This window comes from Salvelinus sp. IW2-2015, linkage group LG4p (assembly GCF_002910315.2).
Source record: "Salvelinus sp. IW2-2015 linkage group LG4p, ASM291031v2, whole genome shotgun sequence".
NCBI classification, from domain to species: Eukaryota; Metazoa; Chordata; class Actinopteri; order Salmoniformes; family Salmonidae; genus Salvelinus; species Salvelinus sp. IW2-2015.
This window is the reverse complement of record NC_036841.1, coordinates 17,563,306-17,580,990: the sequence shown is the minus strand read 5'-3', so window position 1 is coordinate 17,580,990 and position 17,685 is coordinate 17,563,306. Positions and strand designations below refer to the sequence as shown.

At 41.0% G+C, this 17,685-nt stretch overlaps 1 protein-coding gene across 2 annotated transcripts; it reads left to right on the top strand.

The window, feature by feature from the left end:
* The first annotated feature begins 2,028 nt into the window (after nt 1-2,028).
* On the top strand, nt 2,029-14,676 carry LOC111960622 (ion channel TACAN). 2 transcript variants are annotated; one of them, XM_023982699.2, is made up of 12 exons: nt 2,029-2,257; nt 2,495-2,613; nt 2,748-2,867; nt 3,020-3,079; nt 3,287-3,382; nt 5,788-5,877; nt 6,456-6,521; nt 9,139-9,200; nt 9,338-9,430; nt 9,541-9,605; nt 14,094-14,162; nt 14,463-14,676. In XM_023982699.2, exons 1-12 carry the CDS (start codon nt 2,189-2,191, stop codon nt 14,583-14,585), a joined length of 1,032 nt encoding a protein of 343 aa, XP_023838467.1. In that variant the 5' UTR covers nt 2,029-2,188; the 3' UTR covers nt 14,586-14,676. The 2 variants fall into 2 exon arrangements, with proteins under 2 accessions (XP_023838467.1, XP_070294600.1); XM_070438499.1 differs by having other exon boundaries at nt 14,129-14,162; nt 14,463-14,550.
* Nucleotides 14,677-17,685: the final 3,009 nt, after the last annotated feature.

Genomic DNA, 17,685 nt, shown 5'->3' with positions numbered 1-17,685 from the left:
TGTTTGTCGCAAATGTGGGAAATCCCCTTAACACATTTGGAAAGATTGCCCAGCAAAGGATGCAGAATGCAGGAAATGTCACAGGAGAGGACACTTTTCAGCTGTCTGTCGATTAAAGCAAATGCATGAGGTCTCAGAGGAGGTACAGCAGGACAGCATCTTTCTGGGAGAAGTAAGGGAAAACAAGTCTGGCTGGCATTCAGACATTAAACTCAATGGGGAGGTTGTGTCATTTAAACTAGACACTGGGGCAGCAGTGACAGCTATCCCAACTAGGCTGTGTAGCTATACCGGAGATGGCCCTTTTACCAGTGGTAGGGCAGTTGGTGATTAGACTGGAGAGTAAAGACAAAAGTGCCATCCAGCCTGTCTTCGTCATTGACTCTCTGGCCAGACCGTTGCTGGGGCTGCCAGCAATTGAAGCATTGCAACTCATTGAGAGAGTGAGCGAACTGGAGGACCCAGGTGAGGTTTTCAAAAAGAAATTCCCACAAGTGTTTTCTGGTCTAGGAAGGATAGAAGGTGACTACAAAATCTGAGTACTCAGATTGCCAAATTGGTGGCCCAGTGTGAGGTCTGTACAAAATGTCAACCTTGTCACCCGGAGCCAATGATGACAACGGAGCTGCCAAAACGGCCATGGCAAAAGGTAGGCGCAGATATGTTCTATTGGAAAAATGACACTTATCTGCTAGTGGTAGATTACTATTCAAGATGCATTGAAATAGCAAAGACACCCATAACCACATCAGCTCGTGTTATCAATGGATTAAAGTCAATTTTTTTCCAGGGAAGGGGTCGCTGAGGTCCTGGTTACAGACAACGCTCCCCAGTTCTCTGCAAGCTCCTTTTCTGTTTATGCTGCAGAATATGACTTCACACATGTGACCAGTAGCTCCTACCATGCACAGAGTTATGGTGAGGCAGAGATAGCTGTGAAAACAGTCAAGGGACTGCTGAAAAAGAACAAGGATCCATACAGGGCTCTGTTAGCTTACAGAGTTATACCACTGCATCATGGGCCGTCGCCTGCCGAGCTCCTAATGGGCAGGAGGCTGCGTTCCCCATTGCCTGTCTCGCCGGCTCAGCTTAAACCCCGATGGCCTAACAGGAAGCCCTTCGCTGAGAGGGACAAAAGGCTGAAACAAACACAAACTGGAGACTTTAATCGGAGACACCATGCTACGGAGAGGCCAGAGCTGACCGAAGGTCAACGTGTGTGGATTACAAACTCAAAGACACCAGCAATAGTGCGGAGGAAAGCGGATGCCCCACGCTCCTATGTGGTGGACACAGGCTCAGAAGAGGTACGGAGGAACAAAACACACCTCAGAGCTCTTCCAGATCTACCAGCCACACAGACTGATGCCACAGAAAATGCACAAAAAGAGGGGGAAGGAGAGAGAACGCTCACAGAGCCACAAGCGCGCCCAAAAAGGGATGTGAAGCCACCAGAGTGGCCGAAAGACTATGTTACGTGAAGAGAAAACATACTGTTGGGGACCATACCCAGCAAAAAGAGACTGTACCTAAGTTAATGTTCATACTGTGTGATTTAATGCTTTCATACTGTTTCAGGATGTGAAGTAGCATGTTAGAGAATAATACTGGTTTCCAAATTGCATTTCAGTTATGCTTCAGTGGTTATGCATGTTGAGTTCTTGTTCATGGGAGAGGGGAAGATGTAGTAGGATGTCCCGAGGGGGTATCCGTACCTATGTATGACATGCGAAGGTTAGGTTAGTAAACATGCTGGAGCTAGAACCTCGTTGTCGTGCGTCCTTATTTTAGATAATACTACAGTCAACACTGCACTAGGACTGTCGTCCAAAACGGGTGTTAGTTGCAGAAGTAATAAATAAAGAATACAAGTTGGATTGGGAGAACGTGATGAAAGATGTGATAAACAGATAATTGCAAGAGGGAACAATGTCCATGTCAATCAAGCATATTTGTAACAAAGTCAAAGTTCACTGCCTGCCATAAACAGCCGGTGGACACGTATACACACTCCCTGAAAACGTTTCACATTACAGGGTCAGGAACATAGTTTGTTCATGTAGACTCGAGCTGCTCTCTGGTAGATTTAACAGCAAGACCCTATTGACATTGCCTGTGATTTTGAGCAGTAGGCCTCTCTACCAGCCAGAGGACACCAAATTCCAGGAGGACACAAAAGTACGAAAATATGCCTCCAAGTTTGACAGCTGCGCTGCAAGAGTGGGAAAGTCTAGAGAAAGAGTATCATCAGACTCAGGTGAGATTTCAGATCCTATTCTAATACAAATCAAATCAAATGTTATTTGTCACATGCGCCGAATACAACGGGTGTAGACTACCTTGAAACGCTTACTTACACAGTTACGTAGTGTTACATACAGTAATCACAGTGGTTCATCAAGAAGGAAGATGCATTAGAATATATGTAATAGGCTATACATTATTGTCAGTATCTTCTATATTGATATGATGATATTTAAAATTTCTTTACTAGGAGAGCCACCGGCTATACTTGCAGAAACTAGATGAAGTTTCCAAGCTGCAGAGTAATTGCTCTTCGTCTATCGCCCGCCAGCGGAGTAGACTGAAGGACATGTCTCAGTTAATGAAGAAGTAAGTTAATGCACGCGCATGCACACCCTCACACACACACACACACCTTTGCTCTCCTTCTCGCTTTCTCTAAACGGTTTCATGCACCCTAACACACTGTTTTTCAAGGCCCGCTATCCATCCTTTGTAAACAGATGCAATAAGGAGAGACTGACAGAGGAGGATGTAAAAACCTTGGATGAAATCAAGGAGCACATCAAGGCAAGACCCAACACTTTCTTTGAAATGGAGGCTTTCCTTCCAAAGAAAAATGGGTATGAGTGTCACTACATTAAAAACGTTATTTCACAGGTCTCAGGGGAGGGACATGTGAAAGAGTTGTTGGCTGTTTTCCTATTCTGAGGATTTATACATTTCAATGGCTAGTTAAATAAAACAATTCTCATTCATATCTCACAAACTGCAGGCTGTATCTCAATCTTGTTCTGGGCAATGTAAGCGTGACTCTTCTGAGCAAACAGTCAAAGTAAGTTGCTTCCACTTCAATGGATTTGCTAACTCTTAGAAATGTGAACATACTGTACTTCTTATCTAGTGACCCATAAACCGATTTGTCATTCTATTCCAAATGTCCCCATCAGATGGAGCTGATAATTAACAAATCATGAATCATCTTCAGCAGATGGCAACACAGTGACTTTGCATGATTAGAAAAATATTTCTTCCTCCTCAGATTTGCCTACAAAGATGAATATGAGAAATTCAAGCTGTACCTCACAGTTATACTGATCCTATTCGCCTTCATGTGTTATTTCTTTGTGAGCTACAGGTAAGCTTGAATAGCTATGAATAAGCCCACAAAATTTTCATAATTGTGACTTGACAGCAAATGAAAAGTTTTATTCCAACACTACAGTGTATATCCATTTTTTAGAATTGTTGGTAAATTAGCTTTTATTGTTTAAAGAACCTATGAAAGAGTTTGGTGTGTTTTTCAACGTCATGACATGGGGTTGTTCAATGACAAACATGTATTTGTTTGAAATCTATCGATGGATTTTGATGGTTTCAATTCAAAAAGACAAATAATCATGTTTTGTTGCAAAACGCTATATACTGTATCTGCCTCACGCTCTAAGAAATAAGTAGTGATGCTAGGCTTTACACAGTCAAATGTGACAAAGAACATTTTTTTTTATAAAGAACAAATACAAATGATACATTTGTGACATCAATATATATTTTTTAAATGTAAAAAAAAATATCAATACTTACATTTGACATTTTAGTCATTTAGCAGATGCTCTCATCCAAAATGAGCGAATTACAGTTAGTGCATTTATCTTAAGATACAGTGGGGAGAACAAGTATTTGATACACTGCCGATTTTGCAGGTTTTCCTACTTACAAAGCATGTAGAGGTCTGTAATTTTTATCATAGGTACACTTCAACTGTGAGAGACGGAATCTAAAACAAAAACCTCCAGAAAATCACATAGTATGATTTTTAAGTAATTAATTTGCATTTTATTGCATGACATAAGTATTTGATCACCTACCAACCAGTAAGAATTCCGGCTCTCACAGACCTGTTAGTTTTCTTTAAGAAGCCCTCCTGTTCTCCACTCATTACCTGTATTAACTGCACCTGTTTGAACTCGTTACCTGTATAAAAGACACCTGTCCACACACTCAATCAAACAGACTCCAACCTCTCCACAATGGCCAAGACCAGAGAGCTGTATAAGGACATCAGGGATAAAATTGTAGACATGCAAAAGGCTGGGATGGGCTACAGGACAATAGGCAAGCAGCTTGGTGAGAAGGCAACAACTGTTGGCGCAATTATTAGAAAATGGAAGAAGTTCAAGATGACGGTCAATCACCCTCGGTCTGGGGCTCCATGCAAGATCTCCACCTCGTGGGGCATCAATGATCATGAGGAAGGTGAGGGATCAGCCCAGAACTACACGGCAGGACCTGGTCAATGACCTGAAGAGAGCTGGGACCACAGTCTCAAAGAAAACCATTAGTAACACACTACGCCGTCATGGATTAAAATCCTGCAGCGCACACAAGGTCCCCTGCTAAGCAGGCGCATGTCCAGGCCCGTCTGAAGTTTGCCAATGACCATCTGGATGATCCAGAGGAGGAATGGGAGAAGGTCATGTGGTCTGATGATTAAAAAATAGAGCTTTTTGGTCTAAACTCCACTCGCCGTGTTTGGAGGAAGAAGAAGGATGAGTACAACCCCAAGAACACCATCCCAACCGTGAAGCATGGAGGTGGAAACATCATTCTTTGGGAGATGCTTTTCTGCAAAGGGGACAGGATGACTGCACCGTATTGAGGGGAGGATGGATGGGGCCATGTATCGCGAGATCTTGGCAACAACCTCCTTCCCTCAGTAAGAGCATTGAAGATGGGTCGTGGCTGGGTCTTCCAGCATGACAACGACCCGAAACACACAGCCAGGGCAACTAAGGAGTGGCTCCGTAAGAAGCATCTCAAGGTCCTGGAGTGGCCTAGCCAGTCTCCAGACCTGAACCCAATAGAAAATCTTTGGAGGGAGCTGAAAGTCCGTATTGCCCAGCGACAGCCCCGAAACCTGAAGGATCTGGAGAAGATCTGTATGGAGGAGTGGGCAAAATCCCTGCTGCAGTGTGTGCAAACCTGGTCAAGAACTACAGGAAACGTATGATCTCTGTAATGCAAACAAAGGTTTCTTGTACCAAATATTAAGTTCTGCTTTTCTGATGTATCAAATACTTATGTCATGGCAATAAAATGCAAATTAATTACTTAAAAATCATACAATGTGATTTTCTGGATTTTTGTTTTAGATTCCGTCTCTCATAGTTGAAGTGTACCTATGATAAAAATTACAGACCTCTACATGCTTTGTAAGTAGGAAACACTGCTGATTTTGCAGGTTATCAAATACTTGTTCTCCCCACTGTAGCTAGGGTGAGACAACCACATATCACAGTCAAATATACAAGATACAAACATTCCATTTCACCTTAACAATAGCTATATAGCGATTTGCAACAAAACCCATTTTAAAACCCATCTAAAATCTATTCATATAAAAATCTGAGAACAGTAATACTTTGCACACACATGAAGGTACCCATAAGCAATCATTAGTCATTCAACCCTGTCTAGTGTCTGAATCTCTCTCTGTGTGTTTGTGTGCGCGCATGTTTGTTTGTGTGTCTGTACCCTGTCTAGATTTGTTGATGCAATCCTCAATTTCTTGCTGGTGTGGTACTACTGCACCCTCACTGTACGGGAGAGCATCCTCATCAGCAACGGGTCCAGGTAGGCCCGTCAGTCTTCAGACCTAATCCCTGGCTAGAGATACATTCTTACACTGCTCAACCGTAAATTACTTTGGCAAAATAGTAACTACTGCCTCCCAAGTGGCCCAGCGGTCACTACAGACCCGGGTTCGAGACCCATGAGGCGGCGCACAATTGGCCCAGCGTCGTCCGGGTTAGGGGAGGGTTTGGCCGGCCGGGATGTCCTTGTCCCATCACGCTCTAGCGACTCCTGTTGCGGGCCGGGAGCATGCACGCTGACATGGACGGCAGTTGTAAGGTGTTTCCTCTGACACATTGGTACGGCTGGCTTCCGGGATAAGTGGGCAGTGTGTCAAGAAGCAGTGTGGTTTGGCAGGGTCGTGTTTCGGAGGACTTATGGCTCTCGACCTTCACCTCTCCCGAGTCCGTACGGGAGTTGCAGCGATGGGATAAGACTGTAACTACCAATTGGGGAGAAGTTAAAAATATATATATATAAAATAGTAACTACTACAGTATGATGCATTTATATAAGTACTCACTCTTCATATTTGCCTATTCTGATTATTTTCTTGTTGTATTTGGTTGTTGTTTCAGGATCAAAGGCTGGTGGGTTTTCCACCATTACGTCTCAGCCTTTCTGTCTGGAGTCATGCTGACATGGTGAGCAAACTCAGGAAGCGCTTGTTGCCAATAGTTGATCACACACCAACCACACTGTAGGTTTTTTCATAGGCAGTTTCCATTTCAAGCAAGGGTATGATAGATGGCAAACAATAGAATCCGGTTTGCATCCAGTTTCTATTCCTTGTCAATATTTTAAGTTGATTTACTGCAGTGGGCTAAATCAGGGTCACACTTAGTGTTTCTTGGTAGTCTTAAACAAATCGACTTTGAAACAAAAGTATACACCTCACACACATGGCTATGGGCTTAAAAAAAGAAGACACCTGTACCATGTCAGATATGGAGTTGAAGTGTATTCCAGTTTGAGTTTGCATCCCAATATTACACTTTATATACATCACAGAAGATTGAAATGTAACAAAACCATTTGATATAGAAACACCGAATTTATTTAAATAATGTTTATTAATTACGAAATTATGAAAAATATTACTAACATTCCACCCATGAGGCCACTAGAGGACGATCTAGTCATTTGACTGCAGGAAAGGGGTACGCACTTTTCACAACACCCGAAAGTCACTTAACATACACAAGAAAATCAGCAGGAAATAAAGCAATAAGATCACATATTACATAAGTAAGTACAGTACCAGTCAAAAGGTTGGACACACCTACTCATTCAAGGGTTTTTCTTTATTTTTACTATTTTCTACATTGTAGAATAATAGTGAAGGCATCAAAACTATGAAATAACACATATGGAATCATGTAGTAACCAAAAAAGTGCAGGGTTGGGGAGTAACAGATTACAAAAAAGTGTTAAACAAATAAAAATAGATTTTAGATTTTAGATACTTCAAAGTAGCCACCCTTTGCCTTGATGACAGCTTTGCACACTCTTAGCATTCTCTCAACCAGCTTCACATGGAACATATGCTGCTTTTCCTTCAATCTGCAGTCCAACTCATTCCAAACCATCTCAATTGGGTTGAGGTCGGGTGATTGTGGAGGCCAGGTCATCTGATGCAGCACTCCATCCCTATCCTTCTTGGTCAAATAGCCCTTACACACCCTGGAGGTGTGTTGGGTCATTGTCCTGTGGAAAAATAAATTATTGTCCCACTAAGTGCAAACCAGATGGGACGGCTTATCGCTGCAGAATGCTGTGGTAGCCATGCTGGGTAAGTGTGCCTTGAATTCTATATAAATCACTGACAGTGTCACCAGCAAAGCACCGTCACACCTCCTCCTCCATGCTTCAGGGTGGGAACCACACATGCAGAGATCATCCATTCACCTACTCTGCGTGTCACAAAGACATGGCGGTTAGAACCAAAAATCTCACATTTGGACTCATCAGACCAAAGGACAGATTTCCACCGGCCTAATGTCCATTGCTCGTGTTTCTTGGCCCAAGCAAGTCTCTTCTTCTTATTGGTGTCCTTTAGTAGGGGTTTATTTGCAGTAATTCGACCATGAAGGCCTGATTCACGCAGTCTCCTCTGAACAGTTGATGTTGAGATGTTTCTGTTACTTGAACTCTGGGCTGCAATCTGAGGTGCAGTTAACTCTAATGAACTTGTCCTCTGCAGCAGAGGTAAGTCTAGGTCTTCCTTTCCTGTGGCGGGCCTCATAAGAGCCAGTTTCATCATAGCGCTTGATGGTTTTTGCGACTGCACTTGAAATAATTTACTGACCATGTCTTAAAGTAATGATGGACTGTCGTTTCTCTTTGCTTATATGAGCTGTTCTTGCCATAATATGTACTTGGTCTTTTACCAAATAGGGTTATCATCTGTATACCACCACTACCTTGTCACATCACAACTGATTGGCTCAAACGCTTTAAGAAGGAAAGAAATTCCATACATTAACGTTTAACAAGGCACACCTGTTAAATTAAATGCATTCCAGGTGACTACCTCAGGAAGCTGGTTGATAGAATGCCAAAAAAGTGATGACAGTGTGCAAAGCTGTCATCAAGGCAAAGGGTGGCTACTTTGAAGAATCTCAATTATAAAATATATTAGGTTTTGTCACTTTTTTGGCTACTACATGATTGCATATGTGTTATTTCATAGTTTTGACGTCTTCACTATTATTCTACAATGTAGAAAATAGTAAAAATGAAGAAAAACCCTTGAATGAATAGTTGTGTCCAAACTTTTGACTGGCACTGTATATAAAAGTGCACTAAACATGAGGACAGGCTGACCATGGAGAACACTAAACATGATGACAGACTAACCAGGGAAGTGAACTGGACAGAAGATAAAAACTAAGACAACAGAGAATCTGGGTAAGCCTGTGTGAAGGTGTGGATAGGTGTATGGATTGTGGGGTCCTGACGTGGCGAGGGAGTTCCAGAGTTGGGGAACTACAGCTCTAAAAGCCTGGTCTCCCATGGAGCGGAGCGTGGTGTGAAGGATGGTGAGGAGGCCAGTGTCCGAGGAGCGCAGTGAACATGTGGGAGTGTAGGGATGCAGGAGGTCAGTAAGGTATGTGGGCGCCAGTCCATTGAGTGCTTTGTAGGTGAGCATTAGCAATATAAAGATGATCCTGTATTAAACTGTTAGGAGGGGAAGTTCAACAGTATACAGTATATAATACAGTACACTGTATTTAAAAGTCATTGTCTGATGTCTCTTAGGCCTGATGGATACCTGTACCAGAATTTCAGGAACCAATTCCTCGCCTTCTCTTTGTATCAAAGTAAGCTTTCGTACTTAAAAAACAAGGAATACATTAGTGTTACAACAATTACAAGTAATTGTCTAGTTAAAAAAAAATGGCAACCACTTCTTTGTGTGTGTGTGTGTGTGTGTGTGTGTGTGTGTGTCACATCACAGGCATGGTTCACTGTATGCAGTACTACTATCAGAGCGGCTGTCTGTACAGACTAAGAACCCTGGGAGAAAGACACAACATGGACCTGACTGTGGGTGAGACACAATGTAATAACTACAATGACCCTCCATGTTATAGCTACATAGTTACAGCTACATTTGAGGTACATGTGTTTACGTCTACACTGTGTCCATCTATCTTTTAGAAGGATTTCAGTCCTGGATGTGGCAAGGGCTGACATTTCTTCTGCCCTTCCTGTTTTTTGGTCATGTGAGTATGGGATCTGGCTGTGGGATTCGTCTCAACTCAGCATTAGTTGAGCTGGAGTTAGTTTGCTTTGTCACATATATAATGCTGAGTCACATTGAGGCTACTTTGTTGTTGCATAGGGATTGCATAATAAATCACACATACAGTGCCTACAAAATGTAATCACACCCCTTGACATTTTGTTGTTTTACAAAGTGGGATTACAATGGATTTCATTGTCACTTTTGGTAAATCTACACGAAAATGTGAATATTTATAAAACATTAATGTAAAATAAAACACATCTTGAGTAGATAAATCAAATGTTATTGATCACGTACACATATTTCGCAGATGTTATCGCAGGTGCAGCAAAATGATTGTGTTTCTAGCTCCAACTGTCACGTCCTGACCATAGAAAGCCTTTATTTTCTATGGTGGAGTAGGTCAGGGCGTGACTGGGGGGTTAGTCTAGTTTATATTTTCTATGTGGGGTTCTAGGTTGTTTTTTCTATGTTGGGGTTTTGGTATGATTCCCAATTAGAGGCAGCTGGCTATAGTTGTCTCTAATTGGGGATCATACTTAAGTAGCATTTTTTCAACCTGTGGGTTATGGGATATTGTTTATGTTTTGAGTTAGTGTTGTAGTCATGGTTTGTTGTTTGTTAGTTTATTGTTTTGTCTTTGCAAAGTTTCACTTCTTTATTAAATTATGTGGAACTCAACATACGCTGCGCCTTGGTCCGTTTCTACGAACGGTCGTGACACCAACAGTGCAGTAATACCTAACAATACAATATGCACAAATCCCCAAAATAAAAAAGGAATAATTATGAGGATGAGCAATGTTAGAGTCCAGAATATGAATATATACAGTTGAAGTCGGAAGTTTACATACACCATAGCCAAATACGTTTAAACTCAGTTTTTCACAATTCCTGACATTTAATCCTAGTAAAAATTCCGTCTTAGGTCAGTTAGGATCACCACTTTATTTTAAGAATGTGAAATGTCAGAATAATAGTAAAGCGAATGATTTATTCCAGCTTGTATTTCTTTCATCATATTCCCAGTGGGTCAGAAGTTTACATACACTCAATTAGTATTTGGTAGCATTGCCTTTAACTTGGGTGAAACGTGTCGGGTAGCCTTCCACAAGCTTCCCACAATAGGTTGGGGGAATTTTGGCCCATTCCTCCTGACAGAGCTGGTGTAACTGAGTCAGGTTTGTAGGCCTCCTTGCTCGCACACGCTTTTTCAGTTCTGCCCACAATTTTTCAATAGGATTGAGGTCAGGGTTTTGTGATGGCCTCTCCAATAGCTTGACTTTGTTGTCTTTCAGCTATTTTGCCACAACTTTGGAAGTATGCTTGGGGTCATTGTCCATTTGGAAGACCCATTTGTGACCAAGCTTTACCTTCCTAACTGATGTCTTGAGATGTTGCTTCAATATATCCAAATAATTTTCTGTCCTCATGATGCCATCTATTTTGTGAAGTGCACCAGTCCCGCCTGCAGCAAAGCACCCCCACAACATGATGCTGTCACCCCCGTGCTTCACGGTTGGGATGGTGTTCTTCAGCTTGCAAGCCTCCCTGTTTTTCCTCCAAACATAACGATGGTCATTATGGCCAAACAGTTCTATTTGTACTAGGACTTTTCGCACCAAAGTACGTTCATCTCTAGGAGACAGAACACGTCTCCTTCCTGAGCGGTATGACGGCTGCGTGGTCCCATGGTGTTTATAACAGATGAACATGGTACCTTCAGGCATTTGGAAATTGCTCCCAAGGATGAACCAGACTTGTGGAGGTCTACAATTTGTTTTCTGAGGTCTTGGCTGACTTCTTTTGATTTTCTCATAAAGTCAAGCAAAGAGGCGCTGAGTTTGAAGGTCGGCCTTGAAATACATCCACAGGTACACCTCCAATTGACTCAAATTATGTCAAATAGCCTATCAGAAGTTTCTAAAGCCATGACATAATTTTCTGGAATTTTGCACGCTGTTCAAAGGCACAGTCAACTTAGTGTATGTAAACTTCTGACCCACTGGAATTGTGATACAGTGAGTTATAAGTAAAATAATCTGTCTGTAAACAATTGTTGGAAAAATGACTTGTGTCATGCACAAAGTAGATGTCCTGACCAACTTGCCAAAACTATAGTTTGTTGACAAGAAATTTGTGGAGTGTTTGAAAAACGAGTTTTAATGACTTAACCTAAGTGTATGTAATCTTCCAACTTCAACTGTATGTATATTATGTGTGTTTATAGACATTACGGGCAGTATATGAATAGAAAAGATGTGTACAGTAGTAGTTATATAGGATGAGCCTTGACTAGAATTCAGTATATACATATGAAGAGGGTAAAACAGTGTGCAAACATTATTAAAGTTACCAGTGTTCAATGACTATGTACATAGGGCAGCAAGTATTCACCCCCCTAAGACAATACATTAGAAACATATTTGGCAGTAATTACAACTGTGGCTCTTTTTGGGTAAGTATAATGACACAGAACCAGATGCAGACACAGGAGGCAGATGGTTTGAGTCTCTGATATTTATTGAACAACAAAGGGCAGGCAAGAGGCAGGTTGAAGACAGGCAAAAGTTAATAAACCAGGTCAGAGTTCCAAATGGTACAGGCCGGCAGGCAGGCTCAAGTTCAGGGCAGGCGGGCTTAGTCTCAGGGCAGGCAAGCTGTCAGAACCAGGAGGACTGGGAAAAACAGAGACTAGGCAAAACCAGGAGCTCGGAAAAACACGCTGGTAAGCTTGCCAAGACAAGACGAACTGGCAACAGAACAGAGAACACAGGTATAAATACACTGGGGATAATGGGGAGGATGGGCGACACCTGGAGGGGGTGGAGACAAGCACAAAGACAGGTGAAACAGATCAGGGTGTGACAGGTAAGTCTCTAAGAGCTTTGCACACCAGGATTGTACAATATTTGCCCATTATTCTTTAAAGAATTCTTCAAGCGATGTTAAGTTGGTTGTTGATCATTGCTAAATAAAGACATGTTTAAGGTTTGCCATAGATTTTCAAGCTGATTTAAGTTACAACTGTAACTAGGCCACTCAGGAACATTTAACGTCATCTTGGTAAGATTCTTTACGATTTTTAACATTTAACGTCATCCAGTGTAGATTTGACCTTGTGTTTTAGGTTATTGTCCTGCTGAAAGGTGATTATTCGTCTCCCAGTGTCTGTTGTAAAGAAGACTGATGCAGGTTTTCTTCTAAGATTTTGCCTGTGCTTAGCAGCCACCCCATGCTTGAAAATATGAAGAATGGTACTCAGTGATGTGTTGTGTTGGATTTGCCCAAACATAACACGTTGTATTCAGGACAAAAAGTTCATTTCTTTGTAATTTTTTTTGCAGCATTAAGTTTCTTGTTGCAAACAGGATGCATGTTTTTGAAAATGTTTATTATGTTCAGACTTTTCACTCTGTCATTTAGGTTAGTATTGTGGAGTAACTACAATGTTGTTGTTCCATCCTCAGTTTTCTCATATCACAACCATTGGCCTCATGGTGAAATCCTTGAGCAGTTTCCTTCCTCTCCGGCGACTGAGTTAGGAAGGTATCTTTATAGTGACTGGGTGTATTGATTCACCATCCAAAGCCTAATTAATAACTTCACAATGCTCAAAGGGCTTTTTTTAACACATCTACCAATTGGTGACCTTCTTTGCGAGGCATTGAAAAACCTCCCTGGTCTTTGTGGTTGAATCTGTGCTTGAAATTCACTGCTCGAATGAGATATTTGTATGTGTGTGGTACAGAGATGGGGTAGTTATTCAATAATAGTCGTTTTCATAATTTTTTTTAACACAGAATAAGTCCATGCAACTTATTCTGTGATTTGTTAAGCACGGTTTAACTCCTGAACTTATTTAGGCTTGCCATAAGAAAGGGGTTGAATACTTATTGACTCAAGACATTTCAGTTGAATATATTCATGTCGAACATTTTCTTCAAACAAAATTCCACTTTGACATTATGGGGTATTGTGTGTAGGCCAGTGACACAAAGTCTCAATTTAATCCATTTTAAATTCAGGCTGCAACACAACAAAATTTGGAAAAAGTCAAGGGGTGTGAATACTTTCTGAAGGCACTGTAAATCTTCAGTCATATTGTAGAATTATGCTTTATCATGTTTTAGTGGCTCCTGAACCAGACCTGGGTTTCAAACATGAAAGAATTATTTCAAATACTTTATCTGTGCATGTTTTAACTTGCCTGGCTTAATAAACAAATAGAAAAGTCCTAAAACTGCTAACCCTGCACACCGGGAACTCCAGGCAGACTCAACCATGTGCTCCCCAAAAAATGTCAAGTATTTTTCAAATATTTGAACCCAGGTCTGCCCTGAACATTTTGTTGACCTAGCACTTGGTATTTTGTGTGCGTGTGTGTGTGTGTGTGTGTGTGTGTGTGTGTGTGTGTGTGTGTGTGTGTGTGTGTGAAGTACATAAGTGATGTTTTGTGTTGCAGTTTTGGCAACTCTACAACGGTCTCTCTCTGTTCAGGATGGCTCGGCTCCCAGACTGTAAAGAGTGGCAGGTCAGTGTGCCCCCAGACAGCTTTCCTGATAGACACATTCTTTGCTCCATTCACACCCTAAAGTGATTCAGTTGATAATGGTAAAGAGGGCCTCATGTCTTAGCAATGTTAATGTGTGAACAGGACATGGGGCTTGTACATAAAATGTTGATTGATTTATTAAACGTATTATGCCCTTTTGATTATAGTCTCCCATCCATAAAAGCAGACAACAAGCCATCCAGTTTTCTATTATATAATTATAAAAAAGCTGTCTTCCCCATCTTATGCCAGTTTTCACAATTTCTGCTGTCATTCTAGGTCTCAATGTGTGGAATCTCTTTCCTCATTCTGTTCATGGGCAACTTCCTCACTACTGTTGCAGTAGTCCGCACCAAGCTCAAGCTCAAGAGCAAGGACCAGGCAAAACCCAAGGGTCAGTGAGATGAAGAGGATACACAGAAACTGCATCCACTGGTTCATCCCATAGGAGCATCTCCGGATCATTTCTATAATCATGGCTCATTTACTAGTGATAGACGATCATGGGCAGTATTCAATGATCCTCTACTTTGGTTGCTTTGGGGTTGCTACTGTTTGTTAATTGGTTAAATATGAAGATAGTTTCTGCTCAATATACTAATGGCACAGCATTTCAGCATGTTTATGGTGTGACTTAGACATTTTAGAAAAATTTCTACTAAATGAAAAGGATAGCAGAATAGTCACAGTGTGATTGTGCAATAACATGGCCTCTTATTTCTAAAATAATAAATTATATACTGTGGACCTATCTCATACCCCATCTTCAGATGTGTGTGTGTGTGAGAGATACCACATGACATGACAGATTGTTATTGATTCCAAGGATATCATCCCATAAGGTACAGGTCTGTGCTACACTGCTATCTGTTCTTGGTACTATAACCAATCAAAATATACACATTTATTTAACTAGGCAAGTCAGTTAAGAACAAATTATTATTTACAATGACGGCCTACCGGGGAACAGTGGGTTAACTGCCTTATTCAAGGGCAGAATTTCAGATTTTTACCTTGTCAGTTCGGGGGTTCGATCTTGCAACCTTTCGGTTACTAGTCTAATGCTCTAACCACTAGGCTACCCGACTTTCAGCTAGCTAGTTACTAGGCTAACCGCCGTAATCTTTCAGTATGCGAGGGTACCTTCAATATGACTGAAGGTAACTTGTTTCAGGGATGTGCAGACAGTTTGTACTATTGGGTGGATTACATAACCTTGACTCCTGGCCCACTGCACTGTGATCTGTGTCGTATTATTCCAGTTATATGTGCACGTCATTAGGTAATGTCTTTATGGACTAGTCCATTTCTTAAAATGTGTATTCTTCAAAGTGAGATACTCAGAAATATCGTGAATAAGCAAATAAGTATAGTTAATTAAATTGTTAGACAAAAAGAATGGGTAATTCTATGGTGTCTTTCTGTACACGTGATCTGACCTTGTCAACCGATAGCATGTCGTGACTTGTATATACATTTTTTCACTCTTGAGTAGTAAGTACTACACCCCTTGAGAAAACTGTTTTGGTTTAGTCCTACTGAGTGACGGCACGGTAAAGTTTCCCCATTGTGTTGTGTGCACTGTGGTTTTGCATGACGGTGAAGACGAGAAGGTAAGTAGCTAGCTGAAAGTCTAGTTATGTTTCATATACTAAAGTGCCGTTTCCTTGACAGCATTGAATATCATTGTCGTGAGAATCGATTGTAATTCATGTTAAGTTTATTCCAAATTTAGATAACTAAGCTGGCCTTGTCGAGCTAATTGGCTATCTAACCAACTGTCAAGCAAGTAACGTTAACGTTACTACTGTATAACTTTAACGTTAGGACTAACACACTTTTCAGCAAGTACAGCTAACCTTAACTATCTAGCTAATGGCTAAATAGTTATTTATTTTGCTGTTTAGTTTATAACCTAGTTCATTTACTGATATAGCAAACACTGTTTTTAGTGTTTTAGTTAACAGCTTTGCCGCTTGTCACTTTGTAGAGTCAGCTAGTACCAGGTAACGTTAGTAGTTTGGTGTTTGATTGCTAATGTCGTGGTCAAGCAACATTCCAATTTATATAGGTCGTTATCAATAAAACATCACAATAAGGTGCAGAGCGTTACATTTGCCTCCTCAGGGGCAACTGGGCAAAGAGACCGCTAAAACAATTGACAACTGCGTGCGGTTCAAAGGATTGTTAAATAAATGTTAACGATTTGGTTGTAATCATCAATTCTTGAAGAGCATAGTCAGAACTACAAATGTCCGATTATTCCATGCAAAACAATTGCGCATAACTCTATCATCAGTTATACAGCAAGTAACTGGATGCTTTTCATGATAAGTAAACATCAATTGATAATGTAATTTCAGATCCGTGAGAGTAGCCTGACGATAGCTCTCTATTGGCCACCATTAATTGGATATTTGAGTGATATAAAATACAAGTGAACTATACCTGACAAGGAGTGGTTTAGGTTCATTTCTAATTATTTGTGCACTCTGCATGTCAAGCAGCAGAAGGGACCATTTGCTGATGTACTATTAGCTGATCATGTTTACTTTGAAAGCTACCGGTAGAAACTTTGTACAGTCGCCTAAACATAGTGGTAAGTAGACCTTTTTGTGCTTTTTTTCTCCAACCTAGCAAAGTTACCGAACATTATCCCCTTTTCAACATTGTTTAAGTGTTTAATCACGATTGCGGCTGACAGACATAGCTAGGCTACTTTGATGGACCACGTCAAATCGGATAGCTAGCTAATAACAGATCACGTCAATATGCCTAGTTGGCTAACTTTCAGGGGTTAAGCTAGATGGCTATATCCAAATATTGTTTGATTTGCTTGACATCTATATTGGTGATAACAGAAGGCTAACTGACCACTTTACCTAGGACAATAACTTGCTTATGTCAAGCTCTTTCCAAAAGCCTTATGATGAAGCAAGCTAAATGACACATGTTGTTTGCTTAGTTAGCTACATGGCAAATGGATAGGCTACCCTAATTTATCTGAAGTTACATGATACATTTACTCATCATGAACAGCAGGCAGTAAACGTTACTTGCTGTATAACTCTGATATGGCTACAGTTGGAATAATCGGATATGTGTAGTTCTGATGATGCTCTTCAAGAGGTCATGGTATTAAAACTAAATAGTTATAAACATGTATTTAATAATCCCCTGAGAACAGCGTTTAAGTTAGTTGTCAATTGTTTTAGATGAACTGGGAGGCTCCTTGCCCCCCCAGTAGCCAAATCGAACGCTCTGCACCATATTGTGACGTATTATTTATGACGACCTATAGGTAGCTAAACACTTTCAAGCTTTGTTTGATCTCTGGGCATTGCTTGACTGAATGTAGCCTTTGATCATGACTCATTGGATGAAGGCGTCTTTTGTATGTGGGAGTTTTAAGGGCCCGACGCTCTCTGAACATTAACACACACTACTCGTGGTATGGTTTTGGAAGCATAAGGACCTTATCTTTCATACCATCTAGAAATAA